The sequence below is a fragment of the Struthio camelus genome, chromosome 2 (genome assembly GCF_040807025.1).
Source record: "Struthio camelus isolate bStrCam1 chromosome 2, bStrCam1.hap1, whole genome shotgun sequence".
In the NCBI taxonomy this organism is placed as follows: domain Eukaryota; kingdom Metazoa; phylum Chordata; class Aves; order Struthioniformes; family Struthionidae; genus Struthio; species Struthio camelus.
In genome coordinates, this window is record NC_090943.1 from 94,916,217 (window position 1) to 94,936,482 (window position 20,266).

At 42.2% G+C, this 20,266-nt stretch overlaps 1 protein-coding gene across 2 annotated transcripts in view; it reads left to right on the forward strand.

The window, feature by feature from the left end:
- The window catches only part of RIPOR2 (RHO family interacting cell polarization regulator 2), a 73,041-nt gene that overhangs the window by 50,154 nt on the left and 2,621 nt on the right, over positions 1–20,266 (forward strand). The window contains exons 11-21 of one of the 2 annotated variants that reach the window (XM_009688725.2): positions 925–1,073; positions 2,144–2,273; positions 4,669–5,355; positions 8,533–8,603; positions 10,049–10,217; positions 11,738–11,873; positions 12,803–12,964; positions 14,043–14,201; positions 15,237–15,439; positions 16,936–17,019; positions 19,294–19,384. In XM_009688725.2, coding sequence (XP_009687020.2) covers positions 925–1,073; positions 2,144–2,273; positions 4,669–5,355; positions 8,533–8,603; positions 10,049–10,217; positions 11,738–11,873; positions 12,803–12,964; positions 14,043–14,201; positions 15,237–15,439; positions 16,936–17,019; positions 19,294–19,384 — 2,041 coding nt within the window. Of the gene's footprint in view, positions 1–924; positions 1,074–2,143; positions 2,274–4,668; positions 5,356–7,982; positions 8,168–8,532; positions 8,604–10,048; positions 10,218–11,737; positions 11,874–12,802; positions 12,965–14,042; positions 14,202–15,236; positions 15,440–16,935; positions 17,020–19,293; positions 19,385–20,266 lie in introns of both variants that reach the window. The other variant, XM_009688723.2, reaches the window with a different exon arrangement.

The window sequence follows — 20,266 nt, forward strand, 5'->3', positions numbered from 1 at the left end:
TTCATAGAAAGTCAAGTTATGACACACGGCGAGTTGCTCTCCAAAATCTAACGGTATGGCTGATAAGGTGGAAGGTCAGAAAATAATCCCTCCCTCCCCTTTTTTTTTTTTTTTTTTAGTAAGTGAGAGTTACAGGTTACAAATATTCAGGTAACAAATATATTCTCACTCTCTATGGAGTGAGAATACAAACGCTTTCATATAGAAGATCCAAGAACTGACTTTCAAACAAATAGCCAAAGATGTGTTTGTGTATAGGAGTTGCATACATAAGCATCCCTCTGAATTTTCAGGTGGATATATGTGTAACATGTTCTACTTTTAGTCACATGTTCTACTCTTATTATAAAAACACATATGCAGGTGGTTTTTCAATAGTAGCTCCTCACCAAAGGCCATGGGAGATGCAAGCAATTAGATGGGTTCAGAGTTACATATGACAAGCACATGGAAGAGAGCTCCCTTGGGAGTTACTAAGCAGACAAACTACATCAGGGAGTGCCCCGTGATGAAAACTATTAGTGGCCAAGAGAGTATTAGAAGGAGAAACATCAAATACGCTCTTCCTGTTCTCACTCTTCCCTTGGGGTCCACTTACAGTCACTGCAGAGGACGAAATACAAGGCTAGATAGATGCTTGGTCTGAGCCAGTACAGTCATTCTCTTCTGACACCCATAAGAACACAAGGAAAACATAGAAATTATGCCTGCACTTTGTAAGCACAAGTATAAGCAACTGTGCATTTATTCCAAAAAAAAAAATGCATTTTCTCCCAACTGAGACGCAACAGATGTGATCATATTTTGAAGCCTTTTAGTAAAGGGTCCAGGCAAGAAGATCAAAACCGCTGACTTGTAATTAAGAACTACAATACCTTGTGTGTTGTCCTAGACACACATCCATCCAGTTATTTTCTCTTACAGGTCACAGAAGTTAAAGGACTTGCTACTCACATCCTGGTGGGAAGTGTTACATGTGAAACGAAAGACCTGTTTGCAGCTCGACCTCAGGTGGTTGCAGTAGACATTAACGACCTTGGCACAATAAAGCTGAACCTTGAAATCACCTGGTAGTAAGTAAAACTGGCTGGCTGGTCACTGGGTCAAGGGCTTGTTTTTAAAAAAAAAAACAAAAAAACAAAAAAACCCCACCTTTAACCAGCAGAAAAGTTTCCATACTTTTCCAGACTTCTCTTTCCTTTTTTGTTTCCTGCTGAGGCAGATGAAGAAGGAACTGTGGCCTGAGTTTGGGAGACTAGGAGTAATTTGTGCTCTGCCACAAGCTCCCTGTGTTATCCGTGGCAGATTTGTCTGCGCCTAGTTTCTTCAGCTGCTATAATAAGGACAGTGAGCAATTACAGTATAAGGTATATGAAATACATAGTGATGAGAGGTCATGTAATTGCCTAAAATAAGTATTTCTTCCCCAAACTCAATAAAGGAATAAGACAGAGCTCTCATATATTCATAACCATCTTTTTAATATTGGTGTAAAATTCAGTGGAGACACTCTGGATTTACACAGGTAGAGCTAAGATTAAAATTTGGCCTGGATTTAAAAGCTAGCTTTTATGGGCTTGATATGTGGCTTCAGGATGATGGGAAATCTCTTAGCATTGTCTGTTTGCAGCAATAAGCATAGGCTGTGTTAGGATTCATACCCAATTCTCACAGCTCTTTAATGAAGTAACTGTCATTCCTTAAAGAAGCAGTGAACCTTATAACTTTTACAGTTGTGTATGTTATTTCTCATAATGCAATAAATGTGAATCCAGCACTAACAGCTACTGGTTTACTTTATAATGCAACAGCTCTATTAATAGTAGAGCACCTTTCTCATTATTATGTATGGCAGTTGTCAACTCAGATCCAAGAACGTTCTTCATGTGATACGCATTGCATCAGACTATGCTACATAAATGATTTCTGAGAGTAGAACACTTTTATCAGGAATTTAAACGCACTTCCGAGCATGTTGTTTAATTAGCAACTTTTTTTTTTTAAACGCTTCAGTAGAAGAAACACTGCCTTTTGTTTCTGACATGCTAATAAAATGCCTTTTCAAAAATCTTTTCCCTGGACCTGAAATTCCTTTTCATTCAGTCGTCTAACAACAACTTTTTTCCTGCTTGTGTATCTGTAGCCCATTTGATGTTGAAGACTTGACCCCCTCCACAGGAAATGTGAGCAAGGCATCTGCTCTCCAGAGAAGAATGTCCATGTACAGCCAAGGCACTCCAGAAACACCAACTTTCAAGGACCACTCATTCTTTGTAAGCTCCATTTGCCTTTGTGTTTTTGTAATGAGAAACCCTAGACGGGTTCAAACACAGCAAACACTTCACTGCTTTACATGTATAAGCTTTTCTCCCTGGGTTCAGCGCAAGATACCCTTACAAATACTTATAAAACAAGTGCATCTCCAGCAGCTAATCCTGAAAGAAGGTGACTATGATCCTGTACTCTTTAACATGCTATGTGGCAAATTATTGCATAGCTACAGTTCTTGCTTGACTGCTGGAATACTCGCATAATCTTTATATAATACGTGTTCACTTCATAACAGTAGTTAAGGGTAATGGTGCTATAATGGTTGTTTAATCTACCCCATGGTAACATTTGCCCTTACAGTGAAGATATTCACAAGGTGCCCCTGCATTTTGCATGAATCAGGTTCTGAAGGCTTGATCAGGATTGTGTATTGAGCTGAATAGGTCTTCTGCACAGATATAATTTTAACCTACAAGTGCTACATCTCCTGTCTGTCATTTAAGTACTTTACTACAAAGCATCCATTTAACTTGCCCTTCCTCACACACTACTTGCTGTAATTGTTGAAGAAATGGCTGCATCCTCTGCAAGAGAGGCCAAAGCTGTCAATCTTAGATGCTCTGCAAGACACGTTCTTTGACAAGCTTCGGCGCAGTCGCTCTTTCAGTGACCTGCCATCGCTCAGGCTAAGCCCAAAAGCAGGGCTAGAGCTATATGTGAGTCCTGGTCTTCGTTTGGTGAAAGAGTCTTTCGGTCCCTGTGTAGCATCTCCTTTTCTGTGAATGCTTCATGTTGTTCTCTGCTGCAACTCACTTATTTTGCTGATTGATTAAAAGAGAGAAGATGACTGTGAGCCCATACTGCTCACATTAAAGCAAGATTCCTCTTCCCTGCTACAGGGATAATGATCAGAAGACAATTATCTGTGGGTGAAGAGCAGGACAGGAATATAAGCCAACACAGTATTTGTAAAAAAAAAAAAAAAAAAAAAAAAAAAAAAAAAAAAGAATGGCCTGCTACACTGATTAATATTCTAAATTTGCCTAGTAACAAGACTTTCAGTGGTAAAAGAGAGGCCAAAAGCATACCCATTTGGGGGAAGAAAGGAATGAACCTTTGAAGGTAGTTATGGTTAAGAAAAAAAAGCTGCTAATAGCGTTGGGAAAAAGATGCAAGTTTTGAACACTTTAATCTTATGAACCTTGCCAATGTATGAATGCCTACAGATCTTTCCAGCAAATTGTCAGCAAAATAGTAGCTGCCTTCCATCTGTGCTGTGTGTTTGCATGAGTGTGCCACATAGCAAAGGCTAAAATTTACTTCAGAACCTAGCAGTGTGAAATTGCAGGCTTTGATGTATTACATTCTGGCTCCAGAGAGCTCTGATATTTCCCATCCTTCTTGCTTTTTCCCTTTTTTCTCAATTTTAAAAATTGCCTAAAATAATACTTGTACTGCAAATACTTGTACTACAACTCTGGGATGGTTCAAACATGGTAAGAGGGAAGAAGTCAGCAGTGAGATCCTAATACTGTCCAATGTGTGGTAAAGAATGATACATAAGGTAATAGTCCCTTAAAGGAAAATGTATTGGTCAGATCATCAGGGCAGGTTGCGACTCCTGCAGTGAGTTTTCCCCATACCTCATTCAGAGATATGAACATATATAACCGAAATATGCTTGATCAGTTTGGGTCTCTGTAGACTCCTTTTATTTTCTAAATGATCAGTGTGTTGGTCAACATACCACCACGCAATTTCTTCTGTTTTCTTTCAGAAGGAAACTCGTGCTGAACATGAGTTCTGTGTAACTCATGTTCAACAGTTATTAGAGCCATGCCATATGCGGAAAATACATTCAACAGAAAAGAAATAGCATAGTAATCTGACCATTAAAATGTTATAATAATAAACTATTGAAGCAACCTATTTTACATTTTAGGGACGCCTACTTTAGCAGTTAGAAAATAAATACAATGGCAATTTATAATGGGTACAGAAATGCATACAAGGTAGCTTAAATACAACTCCATTAAAAGGATACATCCATCAGGAAATAAGAGTGGAATGGAATTGTTGACTGAATCAATCTGGTAAGACATGCAGTATTTGGATCTCTGGTTTTGGGGTACATTTATTAGAGCTCTCAGTTTACCCTGCCCCCAAAGAGATGCTGAAACCAAGATTTGCAGTCCAACTCCCACTGCAATCAGGAGTTGTGTCAAATGAAAGCAGAAGTCGGATTTGAAATATTTTTCCCATTTTTAAAGTCTTGAGTGTTTCTTTAATTTCTTTCCTTGCATTTTTCTTTCCTAGCCATAAACTATTTTTTTTTTCTTTCCAGTGCTACATGGAAACCATTTTCTCTATTTTAACAAGCCTCTGTTATCTTTTCAGTCAAATTTGCCAGATGATGTCTTTGAAAATGGAACGGCAACCACTGAGAAGCGGCCTCTTTCTTTCACTTTTGGCGACCTGCCTTACGATCGCGTGCCCTCTGCCAACTCAGCAGAGTCCTCTTCTGCTCACGTCAGTTCCAGCCCTGATATCAGAGCGACCCCCACCCAACACCCAGCTCTCAAGTCCTCCGAAAGCTCAAGCCTGGACTGTCGCAGCACTGACTCCTGCAGAGGCTCAGTCCCTGAGCCTAAGGACCTGAAGTCCCAGCGAGAGGGAGCAGTGATTGAGAACAAGGCAACTCCAAGGGCAGCTTCTGAAGTCTGCCAAAAACCCTCCAATGCTGAGAGCGATAGTGTCTTTATAGAGACAAGCGTTCCAGTGTCTCTCTTGCAGGACACGGATGAAGGTTCAGAACTAAAACCAGTGGAACTGGATATCTATGAGGGCAACATCACAAAGCAGTTGGTGAAAAGGCTTACGTCAGCAGAGGCACCCATGACCCCAGAGAGGCTGCCGTGTGAGGGATCGATAAGTGGGGAATCAGAAGGATATAAGTCTTATCTCGATGGAAGTATAGAAGAAGCCCTTCAAGGGCTTCTCTTAGCTCTTGAGCCACATAAAGAGCAGTATAAAGAGTTTCAGGACCTGGACCAAGAAGTGATGCATCTGGATGACATCCTAAAAGTGAGTACATTTTCAGAAAATACTACCCTAAACAAAATCTGAGGGGGTAGGATCTCTTCCCTTTCATCGCAAACATCAAAGCAGAGTTTTTGGAAATCAGTAAAATTCCTCAGTAGCAATAGATTCACTCCTGCCTGGAGCATCCTTTCACAATGTTGCTGTTTAAACTTTTGTCTGCGGTGTACTCACCATAACCCTATATCCTCGAGCAATGGATCTATTAAACTACTCAGCACCTGGAGGAAACAGAAAAAAATCATAAAAGAGAATAATTAAATTCTATCCTTCTCCGCAGAATCATTGTGAATCCATTGCTTGTGCCATGCAGGAGATCAGACTATAGCCAACCTTCTGCCTTTAAAATCTGTGGCCACATCCTCAGTGAGTGTAATTTGCCGTACCACCACTGAACCCAGTAGAGCTGAGCAAGGCTACAGCAGCTGAGAGTCAGGCCTTGTAGCCATAGAAACTGAATTTTCTAAATTGCCAAAGTAATTTAGGAGCACAAGGCTCACTGAAGGTTGCCATTCCCCTTTCACCTGGCTTTTTCCAAGGCTTTTCCTTTTTTCCCCATCAATTTTCAAATGATAGACATCCTGTCATTATACCAAGATGGACAGAACGTGTTTTTCAATTAGAAAGAAGAAAAGGGTTTTGCATGTGCGTTGTTAATATGTTTACTGCCAATCATTGTGACTTACATCTGCCCCATAAACAAAAACTCATGACGCATTACTGTGCAGAGTATTATGTGGGAAATACTCATTTCAAATGCCTCATATTCATATGTGGGTTGGTCTGCTAGTCATCTAAGTCTCACTATTTAAAAACACAGCTGAGAAGAAAAGAAGGAAACATTTATCCTTCTGCATTACCTCTTTTTTTTTTTTAAATTTGGTTAATATTTTTGTTTCCATTGGTGTTTGCAGCTGCATGGTACTTTCCCAAATTAAGTACTTTTTAATAGCCCACAGCCCCTGTTCTTTGCATTATATCCCAAGTTGGTTCAGGCAGGCAAAGCCACCAATACTATCATTTTTAAACTTCTTGGCTGTTCTGCAGCTTGTATAAAGAGATCAGCTATCAAAACAGCAGAGGGGCAATAGAGAGTGTTTATTGATGTTCCTTTTATCAGAAGGTACAAAGGGACAGACACGAGATGGGGGGGAGGGAAAGAGAAGACGGACGTGTGCAGGAATCTTGTCTGCACACTGGAGACAGCCACTTCTTCCAGATCTGCTTTATGTCTCCATGTGGCCTATCAATTAGCTTGCAGACTGACGCTCAGCATCCCCAAAGGCAATGCCAGTCTCCACAGGTGAAAAGGCTGAGCTGGAATCCAGCTGTGGCTGAAGAAAGCTCTTTTGGCTTTATCAGATGGGAAGAGAAAAATGAGAAGCCCATATATTGCTGTTTGCCTGAAGAAGCTGCACTACCAGCCCTGAAAGGAACAGTAGCTAAAACCATCAGTACTGCAAGGAGAGCAGGATACAACCCCTGCCTATGTCACAGGGATGTTATGAAGTATGTTTGATCAGATAATGATTGTACAGGCATTTTAAGGTGCAAAACATCATAAATTTGAAAATTATAGAGGTACAAGTGAATTAGAAAGAAAACTCCATGCCTCTAGAAGAGCTCACATCTGGCCTTGAGTCTGAACTTGGATGCCAACTCATTTCTTTCTACAAGCTGAGTCAAAGTCCTGACTCTTACTCAGGACTTGAAGGTTTGCTCTGGAACTGCACCTGTGGCTCCCAGCTGTTTCCAATCAGATTATCACATAGCGCCAGAGGTGCAGAAGTCATTGCACAAACCGATGGAGGTGATCCCTCAAGTAGCTGATTTGGCATCTGATCCTGCAAGGTGACCCCGAAAACAGCTCTGTGGGCATGTCCATATGAATCACCACATGGGACTAAGGCCTTTGATACTTCTTAAAACAACAGCAAGGCTTCAGCCATGTGTCTTCCCAGCAGCGTGATAGGGTGGTTTCCGCCCTCTCTAGCACTGTGAATTTCCAAGTTACAGTATGGCTTTTTTCTGTCACTTAGGAATGTCTCTGCTGATGCATGATTGGCTTTTCCTTAATCAGCCTTGATATCACGAGGTTTCAAAGCCCACGAAGGTCCTCTTGTAATATGTATTAACCTACAGATAGGGGAGCAGATTCATTCCTGGCTAAGCTCCACTGGAGTTACACCAGGAATAAATCTGATAAAGTGGATATATGTAACTAAGCTTCTGTAGTTATAATAGCAATTATGGAATGTGCCTTCCCTTTTCAACTTCCAGTGCATTAATTACCATTTCTCCTTTTGGAGGATGTTGAAAGCTGTGTCACTTGGATTCAAGATGTATTTCTCATTTCTATAAAACATACTGAATTTTACCTTTGAGGGTTTTGCAGGGGGAGGGGATGGGATGGGGAGGAGGAAGGGAAGGGTTTTCCAGTTCTCAAATACTGATTGTATATACTATGAATATGAAGGTTTGAAACAAAACACTCAATAAAATGAAGTTTTGAAAATAAAATTAAGAGTTTGAAAGTTTAAGCTTTATCCTTTTTTTTTTTTTAAGTAGTAGATAATATCTGAGGTTTTCATTGGTTCGTTCTGCCTTTGCAGTGCAAGCCAGCAGTAAACCGAAGCAGGTCCTCCAGTTTAAGTCTAACAGTTGAAAGTGCTTTAGAAAGCTTTGATTTCCTGAACACCTCTGACTTTGATGATGAGGATGGTGGTGGTGAGGAGGTTTGTAATGGTGGAGGAGGTGCAGACTCAGTATTTTCAGATACTGAGATTGAGAAGAATAGGTAAGTTTGTAGCAACTGCCAGCTGTGCTTAAGCAAAACTGACATACTAGCTCTTTGTCACTAACAGAGGATCCTGGTGCACACGTTATTCAAGGAAGACTAAACTAAATCCTTGAGGAGATTATAGGGTCAGAGGGTTTCCTGGGGCTGCTGTATACAAAATCTTTAGCTTCCAGGATAATTTTTTCCTGTTCAAATACATGCAATCTATCCCCTGAAAGAGAAGGGTAAATTGAATTAAGCAGACATCAACAATGGCAGAGCCTCTTCCTTGACATAGGTTTGGACCTGGCTTTCCTTGGTTTGGATGCAATTACTAATTCCTCTGTGGTTTTTCCCCCCCTCCCCTTGTCTTTTCTCTCTAGCCGAATGAGTCTTTGCAGTGGATTAAGCTTGTCAGTAACAATAACACAGGGCCAGATTTAAGCAGCATGGTGTAGGTTTCCTTTGGAATGTAAGAGTGATGACTGGTACTCTGTTCATGGCCCTGCGTGTTACGTGCCCTTTTTTTCCATCACTTTTGGTCTTTCCGAGAAAACAAACCAACAAACAAACAAAAAGAAACCCCACAACCTGTTTTGTTTGTGCTGTGGTGTGTCATTGTCGTGTGACCTAAACGTGCTGTGTTTCAATCATTAGATCCTAAAAGCTTGTTTGTACCCTCAGAACTGACACGATGCCCAGCAGGTACACACAGGGCAACGGAGCTGGGAAACAGAACAGAAGGCGGCAGTTCCCTAAGGCCCCACGGTTTTTGAGAAGGCAGCTATACTTCTCAGAGCTTAGGATGGCCAGTTTGAAAGGTTTTCAAGTACAAACCTGCGACTACCTTTCAGTTCCCATCATCTCACTGCATATTCTCTTCCCAGAATAAGACTTGGTGGGAAGCAAATCTTGGAAAATTATGTGGCTTGCTGAACTGGCACTCTGAACTCAGCTCAAACTGCACTGATTTAAGATTCTGGCTTCAAGCAGGCACTTTAGCATAAATTTAGGTTAATCAGCAAAAACTTAAGTTAGTTACAAACTAACTTCAAGTTAACTACAATTTTTAAGTTAAACTAGAAGCAAAAATTTCATTTTTTTCCCTTTGGCTCATCCCTAGGCGGCGCAAATTCCTGCTTCCAATTTTTGATGTGTGTGTGACTCAGTGAAAAGACTGCACGTGTTGAAACTTCAACTTGCAGCCATACACACTTGCTTTCTGGGGACCGAGCCTAGGCTTTGCATTTAGACATAAGGAGGACCATTTGTACAACAAGACGAAGCTGGAAATAATGATTTAAAACACAGTGAGACTAGCTTTATGCTCTTACAGAAACTATTGGCAAACTAAGCTGTACACATTATGCCTAAAACAGCATATGAAAACATCATGTCTCTTATTCCAGCAGTGATTGTCCTCTCCTTCTACACTGAGCATTAGATTTGGCACTAGGAAAACACTGATAGACTTGCCTTAGCAGCTTAATGCTTGAGATGGCACAAACTGTAATGCTGCTTAATCCAGGCCAATTTGGGAAATAATTTATCTACAGATAAAAGAAGAAAACGCTTTCACCACCAAGCAATAATAACTGCAGGTTAAAAAGACTTGATGGTGAGAGTATTACATCGTTCAAGGCAAACAAGTCAGGGCACCATGGAAGAAATTTGTCCTCTGAATGCATACAACCATTCTGCACTTAGGTGAGGATATCACTGCTAATTGGTGATATGATGTATTCATTAAACGGTTTCTGGCTTATGAAGGGCTGTTTGGTTCCAGATCACTGCTTTCAGCAATTCTTCCTGTGCTTGTTGCTAGTCACTCTGAGTGAATGTGTGTTTCTGTCTGCTAAGGAGGCGCTCAGCCCGTCACTGACCTCGCTCCCTTAACAGTTACAGGCCAGAGCACCCCGAAGCCAGAGGTCACCTCAGCGAAGCCCTCACCGAAGACACGGGTGTTGGTACCAGCGTTGCTGGCAGTCCTCTTCCACTGACCACAGGAAATGACAGCCTGGATATAACCATAGTTAAGCACTTGCAATATTGTACACAGCTCATTCAGGTACCAGGCCCAGCTCATTCTGGGCATGTGTTTTTAATCTTTCCTCCAGGCACTTGTGTGCCAATGACATAGGGTACGAGCCGGCTGCCAAGGTTAGCACTGCTCACGGGTGGTAGCGATAGCTCGGGGCTGGGACGCTTGTAGCCGCCAGCGTGAAAACTTCTCTAAAAGTGGCTCCAGGGACACCCCTCATGCCAAACTGGAAAAGCTTCTGTCATTTCAATCCTGGCCCATCTCGGAATAGATCAGACATACAAACTATGAGGCATTTTTAAGATGTCACCCAGTAAGAATGATGGGCAACTTGCCAGACCCACTTTTCACAGGAAACAGCCACTGCTGGGGGTTAGAAATTTCCACTGGTTTCACCAGGAGATCTTCAATGAGAGCAGTTCCCTGTTAAGTCAACTCACATCTTCAGAGGTAAAATAGAAGCCCACGGCTCCACTTTTTACCCTAACAGAGCCCCAGACAGTGATGTTTAAAAGGAAAGAAGCATTTCTGCATAAGAAGTGTAGAAAAATCTCCATTTAAAATTGTCCATACATGGAGTCTAATACAAATGCAGTGAATGCATGACAGTCTCTGGGGCATCAAAATTGTCTATTCATGCTCATGACTGACTAGCACAACCTTTCAGCAGGGTTTTTCAGAGCCTAAGCACAACCAACGTGATTTAGAATCTCTAGCAAGCCACTCTAGCAAGCAAGAGCACCAGAGTTTTCCTGCTGAATCAAAACATACTGCAACTTCCTTATTATAGTTCGACTTTCCAGTGTTAGATATAATTAGTATTTATTTCCAACGGCTCCACTGAAGCAATGTAGAGCAATCCTGATTCCAGTACCCTTAGTGCTGAGTTAGACACTGCTGTCTCACAGGTACAAGAAGAGGGCTTTGGCTTGAATACAAGAGTATACAATAAATATACAGTTGGGGGAGACAAGGTTGAACTCTCTGTCCACACGCTGAGCTGATTTGATATGAATAAGGTAGATAGCTGAAGAAAATGTAGATCTCAGCAGCAGGAAATGTTAGCATGGGAAAAGCACCAAATTAATAAAGGCACCTGGGTAGTTGCTCAGAGCTGAAATAGAGCAATTTATGGTCTGCTTGCTGGCAGACATGTTCTAAAATTGCATGGCCTATATTATGCAGAAACCAAACTAACAATATTTTCTGGCCTTAAGATTCATGAAGCTGGATTCCTTTAGCTTAGCAGAGCACATAAATCAGAAATATCTTATGCAAATGGCTACTTGGATACTTAAATGCCTAGATCTGGGTGTAGATATTAAAAATATAAGCAATAATGCTTATCAACTGGGACCATAAAATATCACAGAGACAAAAAAACATTTGAAGTTAAGGAGATTCCATGATTCCAGACAATGAATTTGCCATTGCACTTCATCAGGTGCCAGGGGTTTGGGAGGGATTCTTTTCTTTTTTTTTTTTCTTCTCCTGAATTGTTCTGGTTCAATGACTCCTTTTCCTCCTTTCCCAATTGTTTTCACCAGCAAATTGTGTTCTCCAGCAAGACACCATTTGTAGCCAGAGACCTCCTGGATAAGCTATCCAGGCAAATCCTAGTGATGGAGAATATTGCGGAGATCAGCACTGAGAACTTGGGAAACCTCACCTCCCTTACTGATGGTAAGAGACAGGTTAGGGGGTTTCCTTCTGACATTTGTTTGGATCTGCTTAAACAATCACTGTAGTACAGAGCTCTCTGTGACTACAGGAAATTCCGCTGTAGCAAGGGCTGACTCACAGTTATGAACAGATGCTGCCTCAATCAAAGTTGGTCAGAGACCTTATTCTAGCCTAAGCACTGGTATCCAGAAACAAACAGGTGAGAAGAGAAAGGCATATCAGGATCCTTATCCTGCTTGATGTGCAGAAGATGGACAAAAAGAATTGCTGCAGTGGGGAGGGGATGCTGCCACTCCGAAAGAGCCCAATTCTCTCTCCTCCTCTCTTTCCTGAGGAAAGATGGGATCTGTCTTATACTATCAGAGACGTAATACAACTCTTTGAATAGTTTATCCCGAAGAGTGTTTTCAGTCATCTCCACAATGAACTATTTAGATGGGTTTTGTTCCATACCTTGGACGAGTTTGACATACACTCAGTTACTCATCTCTGTGAGCACTCTGGCACACCTTGGCATATTTTGTTTTCTTTTTTTGAATCAGAAAACAGAGACAAAACTGAGTGACTTACCCAAGGTCACAAACAGTGCTAGGACAAGGACCAGATCCAGGGCCCCAGTCCTGTGTTCAGACCATTCTCTATGTTCCCCTAATATTTTATGGTATTTAAAAGAATGAGACATCAGTGCCTTGAACTGGATCAGGAACAAATTTTCTCACATCCTACTGTGGCAAGTGGAAGCAACACATTACAAACTTGGAGTGAACACATGACCATGCACTGTGAAATTAATGACACAGGGTAACCTACCAAACAAAACTGTCAGTTAGCGGGGTCAGTAGTCCTCCGCTTTTATGATATTTTCTTTTTAGCAACACAATGTTTTCTGCATGGCTTTCTTACATCATTCATTTTGTCTTCTCCTCCAGCAATTCCAGAGTTTCACAAAAAGCTTTCACTACTGGCTTTCTGGACAAAATGTACTAGTCCTTCAGGAGTGTATCATACATCTGCAGACAAGATGATGAGGCAGCTGGATATCAATTTTGCCAGCACTGTGAATGAAGAATGTCCAGGGCTTGCAGAAACAGGTACCAACCGCTGCAAAAAATTCTATCTGTCATCAGAATGGAAACAAATTGGGCATATTTGTTTTCTACTGGGCTTTACTCAACTCTGGTTGCTTTTTTCCAACCTCATGGAGGTCTGTTTGGACATGGCTCCAAGATCTCATCTGAGAATTAATGCCACAGCTCTTCAAATAACTTTGGCCCAAAATAATTAGATTGGAATAGGAAAAAAAGGTGAGGTCAGCAGAACAGAAAACAGAAGCAATCAAAAAGTAGATGTAGTCCTAAATACAGGTTAGTAGGCAGTTCAGTGAAGCAGGAATCATCTCACCTAATTTTAGGCGTCTTTATAGTGTCTATGCCACACTACAGTTCATTTGGATCAAATCCATACACAGTGAGGTAAGTCGATCTGAATATAGTTTCTTATTTGGAGTGGGATGTACCACAGTGGGATTTTGGAGTGGGATGTACCACATCTCAAACTCCAGTGATATTGACTGGCTCTCCACGGGCCATTATGGGAATGTAGAGTGACTTGCGCAGATGTGAGCACCTACGTTGCAGGTGCCTACTCAGAACCGTGTTTTCCCTCATGCTCCGCGCTACAGAAGTCATGAACGGTGTGTCTCAAGCTAGCCTTCTCCATGCCACACAATCATAGAGGAACATAAAAATAAGGAAAACCAAATTCTGCTTCTAAGCAAGTCTCCCCCACTTCAGTGGCATAACTGAGGTGTAATTGGGCAATGCACGTGGATGTTAGTTTAGGGATTCACTACACCACTTGGTTAGGAAGTATACTGTATGGGATAAGAAGCTACAAGATCTGATTTCAATTCTTAGTGCAACCCAGAAAGGAGCATAGTCGAACTTGGGCCTCCCTGTCACCTGTAAACTGGCAGACGTTAGTCCATAGCTCATAATGATATTCTCTAGGGATGAGGGCTGGGCAGAGGGAAAGTAGCTGTGCCCATAGTTGAGATTAGAAATGTTGGGAGGTATCTGGCTTTGAACATACAGTTTGTTCTTTTGGACTGTGGCATTTTGCCAGCAGCTTTTGTTCTCTCTAATACAACCTTTTGTCTGCTGCCTGCAGTCTTCAGAATTCTGGTGTCTCAGATCCTGGACCGAACAGAGCCCGTCCTCTACTCCAGCATGTCCTCAGAAATCATAACAGTCTTTCAGTATTACAACTATTTTGCCAGCCACAGTGTTAATGATCTTGGAAGCTATTTGCTGCAGCTTGCAAAAGAAGGTAGGATATATACATTCTGGAAGCTAAAGGGGAAACATACTGATGTCCTTCTGAGGTAAGCACAAAACAGTTCAGTCCTTAGCTTGATTTTTTTGAAAGAAGGAAGAAAGAAGGCAAGCAATAGCTTTGGGTACTAATTATGGCTGCACCTGAACAGCTGTATATATCAAAGAAGACGAGCTGATGCAGATACACCCTCAGTAATTTCTACTTCCATATTAGAATGGGAAACAACTATGTTGAAAGAGTTGCTTTTTAGGAAGTGGCTCATGCTACTGGGCAGGGCCCCAGGTCTGGGAAGTTTTCTGTGCTCACAGCTTTGATGGAGTTCCAGTCTTTTATCATCCTGTATGGACAGATCTTCTAAGTGCTGAGCTCTTCTTAGGAGCCAAGAGATCACAGCACAGCAGCATTTGGCAGGCTCTGGCACTGAGATCTAAAAAGAAAAGCAGACACTCCACAAAGCATACTAAACTTCAATTCCTGGGAAGCCAAGTTTTCTTCTTTTCCATTTGAGAAAGTTTGAAGAACCTTGCCTAGTTTCCACTTTTATCTGGGCACACTGGAGAGCTTTTGCTCAAAAGCCTGGGATGGAAAAGGCATTTCAATTCACTTCTGAAACACATGAGCCCTGGCTCTTGGTGGGAGACATCAACTGATCGCAAAGATGCTCTGAAAGTCAATACACTGGCTAGAATACTGGGTTTCACTTGTTATGGGGAGAATTTACATTTTCCAGGAGAAGTGAAGATTTCATGAGTAGGCACATATCTACAGTGCCTATCTCCAGCCTCAGTGTCCATCTAGCTCATCTACTTATCTCCTTAGGAAAGGTATTTGAGAAGCCCAGCCCAACTTAAAGCACAGATAGTCCCATGCAGGCATACTGCAGCCCTGACGATTGCCGAGAAGATTTTTCCTCTGTCCTTTGTGTGTGTAGTAAAAATAGAAGGTTGGTAGTGGGGAAAAGAGCAATCTGAAGCACTGAGAGGATAAAACAGGTAACAAGGACCTTTCTTTCATTTGTGCTTCTAGCCTCTGTGGTACAGATGCTGCAGTCGGTGAAAGATGGGAAACTGCAGCAGAGCATGGCCAAAATAAGCTCTAATAACCTTCCACCACAACAAGAAGTATTGAGAGCTTTGGCTTTACTTCTGACCGAAAATAAAAATGAAGTCAGTGAGATTGTGGCATCACTTTTGACAGCTACAGCAGAAAATAGGCCCTTCAGGGAGAAGGTAAGTGGCAGAAAATCGCCCATCACATAAGGGACCTGTATAATCGTGACATCATGAATTTCTGCCCGTAGGTTTCAAATGCCTACATGTATAAAATTTCTCCAAATTTGATTTAAACTGATCCAGAGGGATTTCCTGTCTATTTGTTTCTGCAAAAACGTAGGTCCGTTTCAGTCATTATGCCAGTTTCATTAACCAAAACTGTGCAAATATTTAGCAAGTGCTGTACTCTCCAGCTATCTTGCACATTTTAGCATTTCTGCTAGGCTGTCTCAGAATTTGCTTCAATGCAACATTCCCCAACATCATTACTGCGAAAAGACATAGGTCTGAGGTTTTATTCCAAAGAAGGCTGACATCCATGTGATCTCCCATCATTTTGGGAGGGGATGAACTGCCTTGAGCAAACAAGGATCAGTTCTGAGGGCCTTTGGGAGGCCAGGGAATTCTGGTCTAAGATTTGCGTGTATCACAGATACAGAAAATAATAAGCAGGGCCAGATTAAACACAGAAATTAAAGAGAAGAAGAAGAGGAAGAAATTACAGGACAACTTTATCCCTTTCATGGCAGACCTTTCCCTACTGTCCTCTTGTTCTTGAGTCCTTCTTGTTCCCAGTCAGGATAGAGTGCACGAACAGGAGGCTGGAGGAGCAAGAGTGGCAGAATGGGAAGAAAAAGGAGGAGCTCATTCTTTGATGTGCTTCTCTGTCAATTAAGCCCCTTCTCTCTTTGTCCATCCACTTCATTTTCCATTTTTGCAGCCTCTTGGTATCTCGCGCCATCTCCTCCCAGCTTCAAGGAGGCAGCAATTCAGGGAACATATAACCTTCTCCTGGAGCATGCGCTCAGCCAATATCTCGTTCACTGCATGAAGGAAAGACCACAAGGTGCCTTGTATTAAGGCATTATAGAGTTCATTAGGCAGCCATCTGCCACTCAGATTTGCCATTCGAGCTTGTTTTGTTTGCTCATTAATAGCTACTGATTTCTAGAACCAAGCAGTAAACTGGTCTAGCAGCTCTTGCTAACCTTGTAAAAGTCATTCTCGGTCCCTCTGGGGCCCGTTCCACCCTGTTCATTACTATCCCTATATTAGAGGGACCATCTCAAGAGTCAGCTCTTGAGCTATTTAGATTCCAAGGCCCATTTGCTCTCCGGCAATTTGTGCAGAAGGGCCCTCAGGGATGCTAGATTGTGCCACTCACTTTAATGTGAACATTTGCTCACCAAAAATTGGCCTCAGACCATACACCTTCACAGAGCTATAATTAGTGGCCTGGGCTGGATCTGCACTGAGGACTTGTGCCATCTCTGCACCTGCGGCCACACAGTCCTCTGGTAAGCAAGGGCTGTGCCTTTCAGTCCCACCTGCTCATTGTAAGGGGGTCAGGCTGCAATCTCTCTTCCGTTGGGCAGCAGCACCTCTGCACTCCACCGCTCTGCTCCACACAGGTGCGGAAATTTTCATTGTTACTCTTCTTTATCTATTTCCAGGCCTTGATTTACTACTGTGAAGCACTAACCCAGCCCAACCTCCAGCTGCAGAAAGCAGCTTGCCTGGCTCTAAGATACCTCAAGGTAAGAGGCAAAGAATTCAGTTATGGCACTGGCTTTACTTTAAAGAAAGGGCATATGATAAAGTTTATCTTTTGCATTTCATCTTTTGCTCCCTATCATACCGATTTTAGGAGACTGACTTCTGTCTAACAGAGAAAAAATTACTCATCTACAGAGTTCTGACTGAGAGAAAAAATATCATCCTCTCCCAAAATAAAATTAGCTATAATGCGCATGGCTTGCAACTGTAAAAAAGAGAAAGGAAGAGAGAGGTCACAGCTCATTTTGTGATACCACAAAGAGAGTGATACCACACAAACCATACTGGCAAATAAGTGGTACACCTGAATGCCAGGTCTTCAGCTAGCTTCTGGTGCCATTTCTGCACTCCTTCCTGTGACAAAAAGGAAAAAAAGTTGCACTGGCTATATAGGGCCATGGGAGGCAGCAGCTGTCTAAGCCTGTCTGGTACTGGACAGTAGGCCAAAACAGGTATTCTGTGTGGAAAAGACACACTGCAGACTGATTATTTCTCCTTCATAACTGCCCACTGGAGAAGAGAGCTCTAGAATGTAACTGCAACCAAAACTGATACTCTTCAGTACATAATCCAATATCACTTAGATAAGAAAGACTGTTTTCCCTAGAACAAGATGCTAGCAGGGATCCTTATAGGCAGCGATAAAGGGGCATTACACCTCTGCTGTATACAAGGTACAGTAGTGGTTTTTTGGTCTCTTGGGAAAAGGCAGAATAAGAGTTAGTGGTGGCAACTGGGGCCAAACAGAATGAACCTGAGAAGTGCATCCTCAGTGACTCCTAAGCAGTGAGAATGGCAACTGCTAGGAAAAAAAAAAAAATATATATATATATATACACAATACTGAGAGAAAGGCTCTCCATCTTTTGAGATCTTTAAATAAAAAGCTGATGCCTTTCTGGAAGGTATTATTTCAGGAATGTGAATGCTGCAACTGAGAGGCAACAGCCAACCCTGCAGATGAGCTAACCCAGGAGCAGTCTCACCCACAGCACGGAGCTCACAGAGATTGAGCTCACGCTCCAGGTCCCGCTCTGTCTCTCCCAGGTTTTGCACACCACAGCAAGTTCTGTGCTGCTGTGGCTCAGTTGTTCATTCGATATACGGGCTGTAGTCACCCCTCGCACCGACCTGCCCTTAGTCAAGCACAAGTGACGAGGTTCAAGATGGAGGGATGAGATTTAACAGCTGCGGTAGATGAGTCCTGACTAGGAGCATTGCAGAACGCACCTATGCTCCCAGCATCAACAAGATGTATACAAATATTGACTCTGTAGCTCAGAGCCTCTTCCTTGTATCATGGCCAGGGGCCATATCTGCCCTTCCTTTCACGCACTCTATTACTGTGGTATTGCATGACCTACTTAGAGACACTATGACAGCTGCTCTCTCTGAAGGCCTGACATTTTACAGCAGACCAGAGCAGAATTATTCCTTGTTTTCTTCCCAAATAGCAGAGGCAAGGAAAATTGTAGAAGTGCTGGTCAGCACAGATAACGGTGAGGAGCTTGCAACAATAACTTCAAGTGACTTGGCTGGCCAGCAAAAATGCTGATACAGACACAGTTATGCCTGCAAGAACAGCCTTTTCTGACCTATCAAGTTTGACATGCTGAGTATGAAACCGACTCCCGTATCACCTGTCTCCCATTCTTCTTCCTGCTGTACCTGTATATTGGCACATTTATGGCCTTGTCCCACAGCCCCTTGCACAGCCTACAGTTAAAAGTGGCAGATGTAGGTGGTCAGCCATATTTATGCATACAGCGCATAGGTTACAAAATTTGGAGTCCACACTGGCAGGAGAAAGGACACCTACCACACAGAACCCCTGAAAAACCACATTGCCCACATCCCCAGCAAGGCCTCACCCAGGACCTACCCTAGAGGTGTGAGGCTTTAAACATGGGGCTTCCTGCATTGGTGTTACGGAAACATGAGCACTCCCACCTTTGTGCTCTGGCAGCTTCCTCTAGTTGCTGCCCTGGCTAAGGCTAATGGGGCAAGAGACCTCCTTCTCCTGTATGAAGAAGGAGAGGGCAGAGGAGGGGTGGGTGTTGTCACGCAGTTCTGGCTATACCAGCGTCCTCGTGAACCCTTTCAAGATAGGCCCAAAGATAAAAGGCAGTATTTGTGTATGCGTAGACAGCGGGAAAGGAAGTGTAAACAATGCTCAGTATAGTCACACAAGGTTGTGGAATAAAAACTACGTTGTAACGTGTAGTGTTAAAAAGAGTTGGTTTTGCACTTTCCAGGCTACTGAGAGTATTAAAATGCTAGTCATGCTCTGCCAGTCTGACAATGAAGAGATCCGAAAAGTGGCATCTGAAACCCTGCTCTCACTTGGTGAGTTGCATGTTTTATAGCAACGTTTTGTCTTCTTTTTTTAAAATAGAGCAGCCATTTAAGACACCTGAGATACAAATGCAACGCTCTAAATCGAAATAAAGTTTTACTTAGAGGCTCAGATTAAAATGTATATTCCTAGAAATCCTTGGATTTGAAAACCATGAAAATGGACCAAAAAAGAGAAATTATATTGTATGAGTTTGGAGAGGAAAGTAGAAAAGGAAAAATAGCAAAAGGAGAAGTAGACAAACATAAATATTTCATAATGAACCTGAAAAACAAGTATAAGTGTTCAGTGCAATACTTTTTCTTTTAAAGAAAGTCAGACAAGGAAAGAGAGAGCTGCCTATCTCACACCTTCATGTGTGCCCTGATTGGTAGGTCTCTAAGGTATATCACAACCTCCTTTCACATTCATCCTGCAAATTACATGGCTGCTGTGATTTAGATCTTGATGCCTTTGTTAGGCCCACATTTTACAGGAACTCAGGCTAACCCAGTGATATTGCACTGATCTGGAATAGCAGCATTTGCACATTGCATCTCATGAGGAGCGTAATCTCCACCTGAGACTTGGTAACAAACAGTCTTAGGGAAGCAGGACCAGCACAGGTTGCTGTGTATCATACTTTCTCCTCTTGGCGATCATCTTCTGTCACACACAGCCTGCATTTCTTAATTGGCTAAACAGCTTATTCAAACAAAAACCACACTCTCAGATGCCATTAGTACTGCCAAGTGCTAATGCTAAAGTCCCATTTGTGCTAAATTTTCTTTATATGCTTATTTGGACAGATCCTAATCTGAAAGCCCTCCTTCATGCAGTAACTCGAGACATCTTGTATAGACCTTCATTTGTCCTTGGGACAACAGATAACC